General features: G+C 45.2%; 1 protein-coding gene across 1 annotated transcript; it reads left to right on the plus strand.

Annotated features, from left to right (window-relative positions):
• Positions 1–3,424: 3,424 nt before the first annotated feature.
• IRS2 (insulin receptor substrate 2) lies at positions 3,425–10,785 on the plus strand. Its single transcript, XM_083435562.1, has 2 exons — positions 3,425–7,448; positions 8,651–10,785. Exons 1-2 carry the CDS (start codon positions 4,076–4,078, stop codon positions 8,653–8,655), a joined length of 3,378 nt encoding a protein of 1,125 aa, XP_083291688.1. The 5' UTR covers positions 3,425–4,075; the 3' UTR covers positions 8,656–10,785.
• Positions 10,786–14,994: the final 4,209 nt, after the last annotated feature.

The following is a 14,994-nucleotide window of genomic DNA, read 5'->3' on the forward strand; positions in this document are numbered from 1 at the left end:
TATTACAAAATTGTAACAAAATCGTGACCGACTGGCGTTGCGGCGCTCATCTCGCTTTACTGGCCATAAAACCATCTTTTTGTAGTTCCATGATCAAGGAGTTATGATCTGAAAAGGTTCTGGGATTAATTTTTTTGACTCTTATTTCCAATTCTCTTCTGGCAATCTTAATTCCGGCTTGGGATTCATCCAGTCCACCCTTTCGCATGATGAATTCTGCATATAAGTTAAATAAGCGGGGGGACAATATACAGCCTTGTCGTACTCCTTTCCCAATTTTGAACCGATCAGTTGTTCCATTCTAACTGTAGCTTCTTGTCCCACATAGAGATTTCTCAGGAGACAGATAAGGCACTCCCATTTCTTTAACAACTTGCTATTATTTGCTGTGGTTGACACAGTCAAATGCTTTTGAGTAGTCAATGAAGCAGAAGTAGATGTTTTTCTGGAACTCTCTAGCTTTCTCCATAATGATTATGTTTGCAATTTGGTCTCTGGTTCCTCTGCCCCTTCGAAATCCAGCTTACACTTCTGGGAGTTCTCAGTCCACATACTGCTTAAGCCTGCCTTGTAGAATTTTAAGCATCACCTTGCTTGTGAAATGAGCACAATTGTGCAGTAGTTGGAGCATTCCCTCAACTGTTCCTCATAAGGCCCTTGATCATCTTGGTTGCCCAACTCTGCACTTGTTCCAACTTGTCAACATCCTTCTTAAATTGTGATGCCCAAAACTGGACACAGTATTCTCGGTGTGATCTGACCAAAGCAGAATAGAGCGGTACTATTACTTCCCCTGATCTGGACACTATACTTCTATTGATGCAGCCTAGAATAGTATTAGCTTTTTCGTTGCTGCATCATACTGTTGACTCATGTCACGTGTACTTTTCACATGTTCAGCTGATTCTTCCTGCCTAAGGACAAAAACATACATTTACCCCTATTGAAATTCATTTTGTTACCTTGTGCCCAGTTCTCCAATCTGTGAAGGTCATTTTGAATTCAAATTCTGCATTAGATGCCTTCCCGGTTTGGTGTCATCTGCAAATTTGATGAACATACCTTCAATTCCAGCATCCAGCATCACCTAATACACATTCCTCATATTTAGGCCTGCCTTGGACATCAAGCTATTTTAGACAATACCCAGCAAGATCTTTTTTTCTGCAGTAAATCCCAGTTACTTCAACACAGATACAGTTTGATAGACTGCTGTTCTTGACTGACATGCAAAAATAAATTGATGGCCTGGCCATTACCTGAAAATGAAGGCTCATTGATAACAGCATATGCAGTGAGTGCTTTTCTGACACCCAAAGCTTGAAAAATGCCTCTCAAACTTTGATGGGGGTGCTGCTTTGAAAGTAATTTCAAAATTTCTGTAAGAATATAATTCCACATAGGTTAAAATAAAAACCCATGAATTTTATATATTTTACCAAACAAATATTTCCTCATCTCATTAATGTTTTCACACAAAAAATTACTGTGTTTTTATATGCATTGTAAGCCACCCAGAGTGGCTAGGGAAACCTAGCCAGATTATTATTATTATTATTATTATTATTATTATTATTATTATTATTATTTTGCTAACCAGTACATGGGCATAGCCAGGATTTTTGTTAAGGGTCAAGCTTTATATTAGTGGCATAACCTCAGTTAGCTAAATATTTTTATTGATTTACTTGATTTAGGGGGGTAGCTGCCCTCCTGGCTGGGCCGGATTTGTGTATAGGCTAAGTAGGCTGAAGCCTAGGGCCTCTAAATCTAGGGGGCCTCGCCAGACAGCCAGACTTCCCAGCGGGAGTCACCACTCTCCAAAATTGCAAACCCAAGACTTCATGCAAGGGTAGGGCAACTCAGGCCCAGCAACTATGAGACTCAGGCTAGCGCCAGTGGGGCCCAATTTGAAGCTCTGGGGCCCAACTTGGAATTCATCTAGATTGCCCTGGTGCAGGGGCCCCCTTAGGAGCAGTCTGCAAGGCCCATTTTGACCCAGCTGCTGCAGTTGCCTTAAGGCCAGCCCTGATGAGGGGTTGCAGGGGTTGGGCTGACAAGCGCTGCCACTTCTAGGTCCCTAGTCAGAGTACAGACTCAAGGACTTGTTATGGAAATAAAGGGGGGCACTTATTGGAAATCATTTTTGTCACCTTTCAACACCTCTCCTCCCTCAAAACCCCGGGACAATGAGCCTTTGCACTGTTAATCGAGAAAGCTGGTTTCTATTGGCAAAACTTATTGCATTGTTGCAAGTGTCAAAATTGTACCCCCTTGTACTTGACCGTGCTGGACTACTAACCTTTGGAAATTACATAAAATTTATGCCATAACCAATCCTCCCATTTTAATGACATTTTGCTTCAAAAGGAAAGGCAGACTTGGACATTGCCTTCCTCCATAATACTCTAAGCGAGAGGTCATGTGTTCAACTTGGATACCACCCTCAAGTACAGAGCGCCCCTCCCTTGAGAGGAACAATGAACATCTGTTGATGGGTTTCCTGAGGCCAGGTGTTCCCACAGCCCATCCTTGGGAAGGCCAGAAGGCAAAGATATGCATGAAGGTAAATGGCTCTTGACCATTAGGTCCAGTCGTGGCTGACTCTGGGGTTGCGGTGTTCATCTCGCTTTATTGGCCGAGGGAGCCGGTGGACAGCTTCTGGGTCATGTGGCCAGTATGACTAAGCCACTTCTGGCGAACCAGAGCAGTGCACGGAAACACTGTTTAACTTCCTGTCGGAGCGGTACCTATTTATCTACTTGCACTTTGACGTGCTTTCGAACTGCTAGGTTGGCAGGAGCAGGGACCAAACAATGGGAGCTCACCCTGTTGCGGGGATTCGAACCGCCAACCTTCTGATCGGCAAGTCCTAGGCTCTGTGGTTTAATCCACAGCGCCAACCGTGTCCCTTAGGTGTTAGGAACTTGATCTGATAGGTGGTAGGAACTCGATCTGATAACTGGGCAAGTTGATGAACTTGGGTAACCTCACAACTCCCCTCCCTCCTTGTGACATGATGATGATGTATCAGTGATGTACCAATGATGGTTCTGGATATGTATTCTGGGTAGGGAGGGAAGATCTTCAAAGAGCTTGTAACCCATGTTCCAGGTTCTTACTGTAACACTCTTCCATTTTCTTCTAGTTGTGAGGGTGAGGGATGGGGAGGGGCCTCACAAGTGGAGTAGCCTAGGGCCTCTCTTCATCTAAATCTGGCCCTGCCTCCTGCCCCGCCCCCCCTTGTTTGAATAGAAAACTAATTGGGCAAAGAGAAAAAATTATTTAGCCAGCAAGCTGTTCCTTCCTGTCATTTTTCTTGTGTAGGCTCCACCATGCTCAGATTGGGTCTTAGAGTAGTTTGGTGTATACTTTAATGGAGGATGGGGAAATGGACCAAAAGACAAAATGCCACTGAGTGTTGTGTTGCAGGGTACCTTTATTCCTTGAAAACTCTCATTTGATGAAATAGATAACTGTTCCTTTGTCACCTTTCTTCTTAACAGAGTGCCTGCTTGCTTGCTTATTTATTTGTTTATTTCTTTATTTGCAGCATTTCAATGAAATATAGCAGTATGACTATAAATATATTTTGATCACTAAACAGAAAGCAAAGGGTTAAGAATTCTATCACATTCTATCTATTTTTCTTCTTTCCTCTTTACTGTCCTCTTTACTGTTTATATTTCGCTATTAAATAAATAAGCACATCGACAGCAAACGCGCTGGATAAACTGCGGGAACTCTCCGTGCCATCCGAATTACCGAAGCGCCGGGGAAGTCAGGGCACGAAGGCCTGAGGACCTCGGGCCCGACGGGCGGTCGGGTGGGCAAGGAGCCCCACTCCGTCAGGGGAAGGGCGCTCGCTCGCTCGACGAGGATTTGTTGCTTCAGAGGGAGACCAAGAGACCTCGTCGCCCGGCGGCAGGTAGTGGGAAGGCGGAGGACGAAACAGGCGAGCGGGCCAGAGAGGCCAGCTGGAAACCTAATCGCAGCCTCGCAGCCTGGAGGGGGGGCTTTCAGCCCCTTTCATCCATTGGTGGAGCGCGCTGTCTTTTACGCGGGATGCGGGCTGATGAAAGGACCTGGGCGGCTTCTCTCCGCAACGCCCCTTCTCCTACGTGAGCTTCTGGGTAACCCGGGCGCGTCACGTGTTGTTTTGCTGTTGGCAGAGGCGAGCGGAGCTGCTTCTCTGGTCCTCCGGCGAGGAGCGCGCGCAGCACCGAACGGACTGAGCGGCTGGCCAGAGCAAGCGAGCGAGCGAAGCGGCCGGGGTGGGGACCGCGCGAGCTGCGGGCCTCGCACAAGCGCTGCTCGGAATCGCCGCCCCGGAGCGGGAGAGGGGATGGCGAGTCCCCCCGCGGCGGAGCCTCCCGACCGCCCGCAAGGCGGCCTCAACCGCAACAACAACAACAACAACCAGCAGCAGCCGCCGCCCGAGCAGCCGCCGCCGGGCGTGCGCAAGTGCGGCTACCTGCGCAAGCACAAGCACGGCCACAGGCGCTTCTTCGTGCTCCGCGCCGCCAGCGACGGAGCAGCCGCGGACGAAGCGCCGCCTCAGCCCGCCCGGCTGGAGTACTACGAGAGCGAGAAGAAGTGGCGGAGCAAGTCGGCGGCGCCCAAGCGCTCCATCGCGCTCGACTCTTGCCTCAACATCCACAAGCGGGCCGACGCCAAGCACAAGCACCTGGTGGCTCTGTACACGCGCGACGAGTACTTCGCGCTGGCAGCCGAGAGCGAGCCGGAGCAGGAGGCCTGGTACGTGGCGCTGACGGAGCTGCTCCGCGAGAGCCAGCCCGCCGGGCACGACTCCCCTCGGCGCCAGCCGCCGTCGGCCTCCCGCGAGGAGCCGCCGCCGCTGCCCGGGGCCTCGCCTTACCGCGAGGTGTGGCAGGTGACGCTGAAGCCCCGGGGCCTCGGGCAGAGCCGCAACCTCGCCGGCGTGCACCGGCTGTGCCTAGCGGCGCGCACGGTGGGGCTGGTGCGCCTCAACTGCCAGCGGCCCTGCGTGACGCTGCAGCTCATGAACATCCGCCGCTGCGGCCACTCGGATAGCTTCTTCTTCATGGAGCTTGGTCGCTCGGCTTCGACTGGGCCCGGCGAGCTGTGGATGCAGGCGGACGACTCGGTGGTGGCGCAGAACATCCATGAGACCATCCTGGAGGCCATGAAGGCGCTGCGGGAGCTCGCCGAGTTCCGCCCGCGCAGCAAGAGCCAGTCGTCGTCATCTTCATCCAGTTCGTCATCGTCCGGCCCCAGCGGAGCATTGTCGGCTATGTGCAGTCGGCCCATTTCGGTTCCCGGCCGCCGCCATCACCACCCGCCCTCTCTGACGGCGCTGCCCCCCAGCCAGGCCGGGCTTCTCCGCCGGTCGCGTACAGACACTCTGGTGGCGGGCAGAAGCAGTGGGAACCGGAGCCGGACTGCGAGTGAGGGTGACGGGGGCAGAGCTGGTTCACTAGCTGGCAGCCCCTCGGGGTCCGACGCTGGAGAGCCCCCGCTCGGCCGCTCGCACATGCCTGGGGCAGCCAGCTGCAGGCTCGGGAGCCAGACGGCTGCGCCGCCCGGTCGCTCCCTGGCCTTGTTGCGCTCCCCCTCCTTGGTTACAAAGCTGGCTACGGAGCCAGGCATGTTCTCCCAGCACCCTTCCAGCAGCAGCACCTCCGGCTCCCCTAGCGATCCTGCTAGCTTCCTGACCTTTGAGGAGTTGGGTCCAGTCATGGACCCTTCAACAGCTAGTAACCACAGCAACACACCTGAGACTCCTCCTGACCTGCAGCTGGATGGCTACATTGCCATGGAGCGGGGACACCTTTGTTATTGGCCCTACATATGGGAGAGCGCTGGAGGAGACAAGGTTCCCAGGAAGCGCACTTACTCCCTGACAACACCAGCATATCGGCACCCCATGCCAACTCTTCTCTCCTCTGCCTCGCTGGATGAGTACACACTCATGCGGGCTACCTTACCAACAGCAGGGGCCCCTTCAAGGGGAACCTATACTCCTTACCCTGAGGACTACTGTGATGTGGACATTGGCTCTGGCGGAACCACCAGCAGCAGTAGCAGCTCACATCTAGGTCGCAGTGGTAGTGGGGAGGAGGGCTACATGCCCATGAGCTCTGGGGGAGCAGCTGTTTTGCCATTGCAAGGTGGTCCTGGTGGTTATATGTCTATGAGCCCCACCAGTGTGTCAGCCCCACAGCAGATTTTGCATCCTCACTCCCACAAGATCAGCAGTGATAACTCCCTAGATGACAGTGACTACATGCGCATGTTGGGTACTAAGTTATCTGGGGAGAGTCCTGATGGGAGAATGACCAGTGGTGACTACATTGACATGTCCCCTTTGCTGTTGCCTCCTGTCTATGGATCTGCCTCACCTGTGCCCTCTCCTGATGGCTTTGCAGGCCAGGGGCTGAGGGGCCAGACCAACAACTTCTATAACCCACTATCTCATGCCTGCCAAAGCCAGCCAAACTCTCTGGGTGAGAAAAAGAACAGTGACCAGTATGTGTTTATGAACTCACCTGTAGAGAGATTAACTCTCACACCCAAAGGGGAGTCCTTCCTTGCTATCTGCAACCACACAATGATGCCTTCAACCATTTACTACAGCCAAACTGAGAGCTCTCTTACTCCCTACATGAATGAGCAACCCCCTACAAATGAATCACAAAGTCCCTGTGGAGAGTATGTCCACATTGGATATTCACTAGCCTGTGGCAGCTCAGCTTCCTCACTTGGCTCTGGGTTGAATGAGCACAATGATTCCCTCATCCCCAGCTATATGAACCTCAACTTTGATGGGTCACAATCAGCAGCTGCGGAATCCTTGGAAGATGTGTTGATCCCAGGATCCTGCCCCAGCCCTGGGCAACCTAACAAACATTACCTAAAGGTTGAAATAGAGACAACTTTTACAACAGCCACCCCAACCCAGCCCATTTTACAGAAGCCAGAAAATGTTAATGTAAGCAGCCCTGTTACTGAATTGAAGCAACTTACACTTTCTGGGGTGCAGGCCTTCATCTTTGCCAGTTCTCCTCCTGATCCTAATCATGGAGCCAAAGTAATCCGTGCTGATCCTCAGGGACGACGGAGGCACAGCTCAGAGACTTTTCCCTCTACTACTACAGTGACGCCTGTTTCTCCTTCCTTTGCACACAGTCCCAAGCGACACAATTCTGCCTCTGTGGAAAATGTGTCCCTCAGGAAAAATGGCTTGTTAGAAGAGCAGACCAGCAGCCCCATGTGCCGGGAGACCTCAGCTGGCTTCCAGAATGGCCTCAACCACATTGCTGTTAATGTCTTGGAAGGAGACTATTTGGCAAGTGGTGGCCAAGGCAAGCACAAAGGCAGACACCCCTGTAATGAAAGTATCAATGGTACTTACACCAGTATAGACTTCTTGACCCACAATTTGAAAGAAGTCTCTTCAGTGAAAGGTAAGCTTCCTTACTTTAACCTTTTTCTTTTTCTTTTTTTCTTTTTTGTGTGGATAATGGATTGAAACACCATTATGACCAGAGCTGCTGAACGTGATCAAACTTTGGTGTCTCATTTCACAGAGGTTTTTTTTTTATCTGTAATGAGAGCTCTTCCAGTTCAATCTTTCTTGCTACAGTAACACCTTTAGGCAGGATTTCTGTGCCCACTGACCTGGGAGCAGGGGGACTTCTAACCAAATAGGAATATGAGTGTCCGTAATAGCTCCCCTGTACTGGGCTGTCCTAGGAGGAAAGAACTACAAAGCAGCTTCTCAGACATCCCTCACATGCTGTATAGTTACAGACTGCTATGTTTGTAGGAAAGTCATTTTGTGGGGGGGGGGGGGTCTCCTGAAATCCTGCTTTCCCAAGAGGACTGAACCTCTTCTGTTCTAGGCTGCAGTATTTTGTTGCAGGTCTAACTTAAGAAGAGTTGACCTCTAAAAGCCTAGTTTTGATAAAAGGTCAAACCAATGAGGTGACTTAAAAGGGGTTAAAGCAACGAGGTGAAGTGGCCCCTGTAACAGAAGGATGTGGGATTACATGCTGCTGCAAGATCCAAGTTTGTGGCAAGTACTGGTGAGAGAACTCCAGCAGTTAAAATCACAAAATATGCCAAAGTGGCATGGAAACATAGACTCTTTAAAATATGCTCTTGTCAGTTCCAAAGCTTCCCTCTTCTTCCAGCATAGGAAAAAGCCACACATTTGGCAAGTTAAAAATGGGTTTATGTGCTTTAAGATTTTAATAACTTAATTAAGATTTTAATAACTTAATTACCTAGTTCTAGGAGCTGTAGTTGATGAGCCCATGAAGCAATGTGGTCCTCATGCTTGAGGAACATTGTACAGAATTTTGGCGGCTTAGGCATGCTGGCCACATGACCCAGAAGCTGTACGCCAGTAAAGCGAGATGAGCGCCACAACCCCAGAGTCGTCTGCGACTGGACCTAATGGTCAGGGGTCCCTTTACCTTTACACACCAAGAGAGTAACAGGCAAAAGTAATGCACCAAGGACATCTTCTACATGTTGGTAGTCTGTGCCCTCAGAGAACTGGGTCATTCTGAACTTGTAACTGAGTAGTGAAGGAGCTCTGACTGCACCTGCATCTTTATTTGGCTAGAGTTTAGTGATGCCTTTACTTTCTCTTTCTTTTCAGAATGAAGAAACCAGTATTACCGCCATGAAAACTGCTTGATGAAATTTAAAACATTTTAAAATCCTAATACAGTATGATTTTTTCAGTTCCATGGTTCTCATGGAGGGGAATTATCCCATCTCATTCACTGAGTTTGCAACACTGTTTGCATAAACTATGCTTTAGAACTTTGGACCTCTTCAGTAGGCTGACTGAGTGAGTGCCATTTTCCCCCCCAGCACTGTATTTATTTTTCAGCATGTTAGGAGGTTGTGTTTGCAACTGCTACAGCTGTAAAATCTGATTTTTTACTGGCACCCTTTCAAACCTCTACAGCACTACCTCAGTTAAAAATGAAACTGGATTTGTAATGCTGGTGTATAATGGCTGGCAATATCTTTTATCTCAGAGCTGAGTGTTGTCATCAGCCTTAATGATCATATCAAGAATCCTGCTGCTGCCTGGTTGCATCTTAGCCACTGGCTCCTCTGTTTAGTTAGCAGGCAAAGTCCAGGACAGGAACTGAAAAATTTAAGCCAAAACTAACTTTAAAGTTTAGGCTTCTTATTAGAATATTTATAATGGTTTTAAAATATGTAATGGAACATAATACAATTAAACTATACTAAGATATTCTTTACCTTGTGACATAGTTGTATAATTGTGTCTGTTTAGTTTTTTTAACTACTTCAGGAGTACTTAAGGTCTTCTGTTTGTATGCTTTCATTTATCAGCTAATCATGATATTAGTTGAATTTCTTGTAACCAAAACCAGATCAACATGCTAATAATGGAAGTGTATTTGTTGTTTTTGGACCAACTGAATATGTTCAGAACATAATAATGCACTTCATTTTAAAAGACCTCTTATAGGAACAAAATTTTTCATTAAAAGAATTTGGGGAGAGGGCAAAAACAAGTTATTCTAGAAATTCTCACAAGTATACGTAGTGAAAACCAACAGTGTCATAGCTGCTGTTTTATATAAAAAGGTAAAGGACCTCTGACCATTAAGTCCAGTCACGAACGACTCTGGTGTTGCGGTGCTCATCTCGTTTTACTGGCCAAGGGAGCCGGCGTTTGTCCGCAGACAGTTTTTCCAGGTCATGTGGCGAAACCAGAGCAGTGCACAGAGTGGTACCTGCACTTTGACATGCTTTCGAATTGCTAGGTTGGCAGGCCCAAGAAGCTCAGTGGTTTAGACCACAGTGCCACCCGCATCCCACTCTTTTTTATATGTCACCCCAAAAGCTTGCACTATGATGGGTTATTTTTCACTCTCTTGTTACTTCTAACCTCTGTTTGTTTAAAGAAACTCTTAAAAAATTTATAATGATTTCAACTCTTGTCTGAGTCATAAGAAGTTTTTTTCTTGAGAATTTTCTGTACTGTGTTATCAGAAACAATGTATTACATGTTTATTGAGGTAGACAAAGCATCTAGTGTCTTATTGCTCAATTAAATGGAATGCAAACTGCTTCCATGCTGAGCATTGGGATTGAGGATTGTATAATAAAGAGATATCTGAATGTAATCTCCACCCATTTAGTCTTCCTCTGAGGGCATGGGAAGGGGAATATTATAATGCTTCTGCTAGTAAAATTATTGAAGTATCAAAAAAGATTACTTTTAGTCATATCTGTTCTCCTAAACACCCCACCTTTCTGCCTGAGCAAGATGGTTGATTATAAAGCTGATAAGGAACACTGAATTGCTGAAACCAAAATGTTATTGCCACAATAACGAATTTAGCCAGACAACATCTAAAACAAGGGAGCTTGAATATACTATAGTATACATTTCACAAAAAGCTTATGCAACTATTTATGTTCCTAGTTTACAATGTGGAACCAAAAGTCTGCTAAAGCTTTGCAGTGTGTACTGATTGGTTCTTTGTACACCTTGCCTGGTTTTGATTTCTAAAAGTTATAAGCAGTGTTTTCTTTTTTGATTGTTTGTTTCTAGTTATCAATATGTTAAATTATTTCTTGCCATTGTGACAAACACTTAGCTTACCTGGCTTTGTCTTCCATAGGAGTAAATCAGTGATGCTGCTAGGAATGAGAATACATGGAACTAGAATAGTATTTAATCTTTACTGACCTTGGCTGCTCTTGAAACATGCAATAAAATATGTTATTTATTAAAGGAATAAATTCTTTGAGGACCTGTTCTTTGTAGAGATTTCTTGTCTATAAAATTATTCTTTATAGTTTGTTAAAATTTATTTTTATAGCTTTTCTTTTTACAGAAGTAACTCTTCTCTCCCTCTGTAACAGAACAGAACAAACCCAAAGAAAGTTGAGCCCAGATTATCCAATACAATAAAAGAAAAAATATCACACCATTAGGAATCAAAGCAGTCAAAATATTTTACATGCTGTAGGAAGGCCCCCGATGTCCATCTTGTTGATATGTGTAATAAAACAATACAATACCATGTGATAATCATAGAATCATAGAGTTGGAAGAGACCACAAGGGTCATCGAGTCCAACCCCCTGCCAAGCAGGAAACACCATCAGAGCACTCCTGACATATGGCTGTCAAGCCTCTGCTTAAAGACCTCCAAAGAAGGAGACTCCACCACACTCCTTGGCAGCAAATTCCACTGTCGAACAGCTCTTACTGTCAGGAAATTCTTCCTAATGTTTAGGTGGAATCTTCTTTCTTGTAGTTTGGATCCATTGCTCCGTGTCCGCTTCTCTGGAGCAGCAGAAAACAACCTTTCTCCCTCCTCTATGTGACATCCTTTTATATATTTGAACATGGCTATCATATCACCCCTTAACCTCCTCTTCTCCAGGCTAAACATGCCCAGCTCCCTTAGCCGTTCCTCATAAGGCATCGTTTCCAGGCCTTTGACCATTTTGGTTGCCCTCCTCTGGACACGTTCCAGTTTGTCAGTGTCCTTCTTGAACTGTGGTGCCCAGAACTGGACACAGTACTCCAGGTGAGGTCTGACCAGAGCAGAATACAGTGGCACTATAACTTCCCTTGATCTAGATGCTATACTCCTATTGATGCAGCCCAGAATTGCATTGGCTTTTTTAGCTGCCGTGTCACACTGTTGGCTCATGTCAAGTTTGTGGTCAACCAAGACTCCTAGATCCTTTTCACATGTACTGCTCTCAAGCCAGGTGTCACCCATCTTGTATTTGTGCCTCTCATTTTTTTTGCCCAAGTGCAATACTTTACATTTCTCCCTGTTAAAATTCATCTTGTTTGTTTTGGCCCAGTTCTCTAATCTGTCAAGGTCGTTTTGAAGTGTGATCCTGTCCTCTGGGGTGTTAGCCACCCCTCCCAGTTTGGTGTCATCTGCAAATTTGATCAGGATGCCCTTGAGTCCATCATCCAAGTCATTGATAAAGATGTTGAATAAGACCGGGCCCAAGACAGAACCCTGTGGCACCCCACTAGTCACTCTTCTCCAGGATGAAGAGGAACCATTGATGAGCACCCTTTGGGTCCGATAAGAGTTGCCCTTTCTACTCCCATCCAAAATCTGTTAATCTGCATTCAGGCCACTACCAGAAAATATCCAATTAATGGTTTAAAGTGAACATTCAAGTTTTAATCTAGAAACAAATTCAACAGAGCCTTTTGTAGGCATTGACTAGTAATTTTGTGGATCTCTGTAAAGATAGAATCTAAAAATATGGTAAATTTGTTGCAGGAAGGATCCCTTAATTTTACACCTCCTCCAACACTCTGTCCCCATCTCAGTTATTAATAACACATTATATAACATTATATAATCTTAGAAACATGGCTATTTTCTTTCTGCATTTCTACATCAGGCTTGTAGTAGTAGCAAGTAGTAGCAAGCAAGTAGTAGGTCCTCTGCATGGAGAAGATGACAGACGGTGAACTGCTCAATACCTGCGTTGTCTCTGTCTTCACCCAAAAGGAAACTGATGATAACAACAGATGATGCAAGGAAGGAACTGTATCCCAAAATAAGGCTACTTTAGCTACTTTAAATGAGTTACAGGGCCTCATGAGCTGCTGCTGCTTCATCTTTGGCAATCACTCATAGCCAAGTAAGATTGTCTTCCATGAACAGTGAGTTGGTAATTCTGGATCCACATGTCCTTCCAAAGGTTTCTGGGTGGGAGTTGGTCACAGTGAGGGTTTGCCAAACATGATTTCCTCTTAGTACGTTTCTCCCTTTCTCCTAAGTTTGAGCATCTTCAGAGTCCATAACACCTTTGGTAAAGGCTGTTCTCTAATTGAAGTGCTCACAGGCCAGTGTTTCCCAGTTGTCAGTGTTTATAATACATCTTTTTATATTTGCCTTTAAACCTCTTTTGTTGAAAGTGCATTACACTTTCCATTTTTAAGTTTGGAATAGAATAGTTGCTTTGGAAGACTAATGAGGCATCTGAACAACATGACCATTCCAACAAATTTGATGTTGAAGAATCATTGTTTTAACACTACTGCTTCCAGTACACTGTCTTCCCAAGTGATGTGTAACATTTTTCGGAGACACCATATCCATGTTTCACAAGCATTTTGATTTCCCTGCAAATCCTCTACACTTCAGTTGGGAGAAAGCTGCACTCGCAGAGCTCAGGTGATGCTGGATTTTGGTATCAATGTGGAAAGATAACTGCCCAGGTAGGAAAAGTGATACACACTTTCCAACATTTGTGGTGCTGCAGAGGGGTTGTTTTGTGCTTTTTGGTGCAAGCACTTCGGTTTTGCGGATGTTGAGCAATAGGCCAAGCTATTTGTAAACTTCTGCAAAGGTAATGAGGATGGTTTGGAGGTCATCCTCTGAGTATGCACACACTATGTTGTCATCAGCATACTAAAGTTCTATGACGGAAGTTATGGTAACCTTACCCTTTGCTTTCAACTTACTCAAAGAGCTTTCCATCTTTTGATATGTTATTTCTACTCCATAGGGGACTTTTCTTTTTTATATATATAATATTTTATTAAGGTTTTTACATAAAAAAGAAGACAGCAGAAAAATACAAAAATGCAAAAATACAAAACAACAAAAAAAAAAAACAGCTACACAAAAGAGAAAACAAAAGAAAAGAAAAGAAAAAAGCAAATAAAAACAATTCCATCTTCATAGTATTCCTTGTATTTACTTATTTCCCAGACTTCCCCACACCTCCCCTCACTGTATTCCAGTTTATATATTTAATCAGCAAATCCCTTCCCTCTATCTTAACTAATCTTTATCCTAATTTTAATATCTTAATATATCTTGATCTCCTTAATATCTTAATATATTAGGCCTTTTGGTTTTACACCTTTTTACTAATAACCTTTTATGTTCAATCCGATGTCATTCTAACATTCATTAATCTTATAATATTTCTGTAAATAGTCTTTAAATTTCTTCCAATCTTTTTCCACCGTCTCTTCTCCCTGGTCTCTGATTCTGCCAGTCATTTCTGCAAATTCCATGTAGTCCATCAGCTTCATCTGCCATTCTTCCAGAGTGGGTAGTTCTTGTGTCTTCCAATACTGCGCAGTAAGTATTCTTGCTGCTGTTGTGGCATACATAAAGAAAGATCTATCCTTCTTTCGCACCTGTTGGCCGACCATGCCCAGGAGAAAGGCCTCTGGTTTCTTCGGGAAGGTGTATTTAAACACCTTTTTCAATTCATTATAAATCATTTCCCAGAAGGTCTTAATCCTTGGGCACGTCCACCAAAGGTGAAAGAATGTGCCTTCAGTTTCTTTACATTTCCAACATTTGTTATTGGGCACATGATAGATTTTTGCTAGCTTGACTGGTGTCACGTACCACCTATATATCATTTTCATAATATTCTCTCTTAAGGTGTTAGATGCCGTAAATTTCATACCAGTGGTCCATAACTGTTCCCAGTCAGCCATCATTATGTTATGTCCAACATCTTGTGCCCATTTAATCATAGCAGATTTTACTGTTTCATAGCAGATTTTACTGTTTCATCCTGAGTATTCCATTTCAACAGCAAGTTATACATTCTTGACAAAATCTTAGTTTTGGGTTCTAGCAATTCTGTTTCCAGTTTTGATTTTTCCACCTGGAAGCCAATTTTTCTATCCAATTTATATGCCTCCATTATCTGGTGATAATGAAGCCAGTCTCGCACTTTACTTTTAATTTTTCAAAACTCTGCAGTTTTAGCTTGTCTCCCTCCTGCTCCAAAATTTCCCAATATTTTGGCCATTTGGCCTCCATATTGAGCTTTTTTAGAGCTTTTGCTTCCATTGGTGACAACCACCTTGGGGTTTTATTTTCGAGTAGATCTTTATACCTTATCCAAACATTAAACAGTGCTTTCCTGACAATGTGATTTTTAAACATTCTATGCACTTTAACCTTTTCATACCATAAATATGCATGCCAAC

This window comes from Podarcis tiliguerta (genome assembly GCF_965153285.1).
Source record: "Podarcis tiliguerta genome assembly, chromosome: 3".
Classification (NCBI taxonomy): domain Eukaryota; kingdom Metazoa; phylum Chordata; class Lepidosauria; order Squamata; family Lacertidae; genus Podarcis; species Podarcis tiliguerta.

What these genes read in the sequence shown, in the direction of transcription:
- IRS2 (XM_083435562.1), top strand. Translation starts at nt 4,076, where the DNA reads ATGAAAGGACCTGGGCGGCTTCTCTCCGCAACGCCCCTTCTCCTACGT.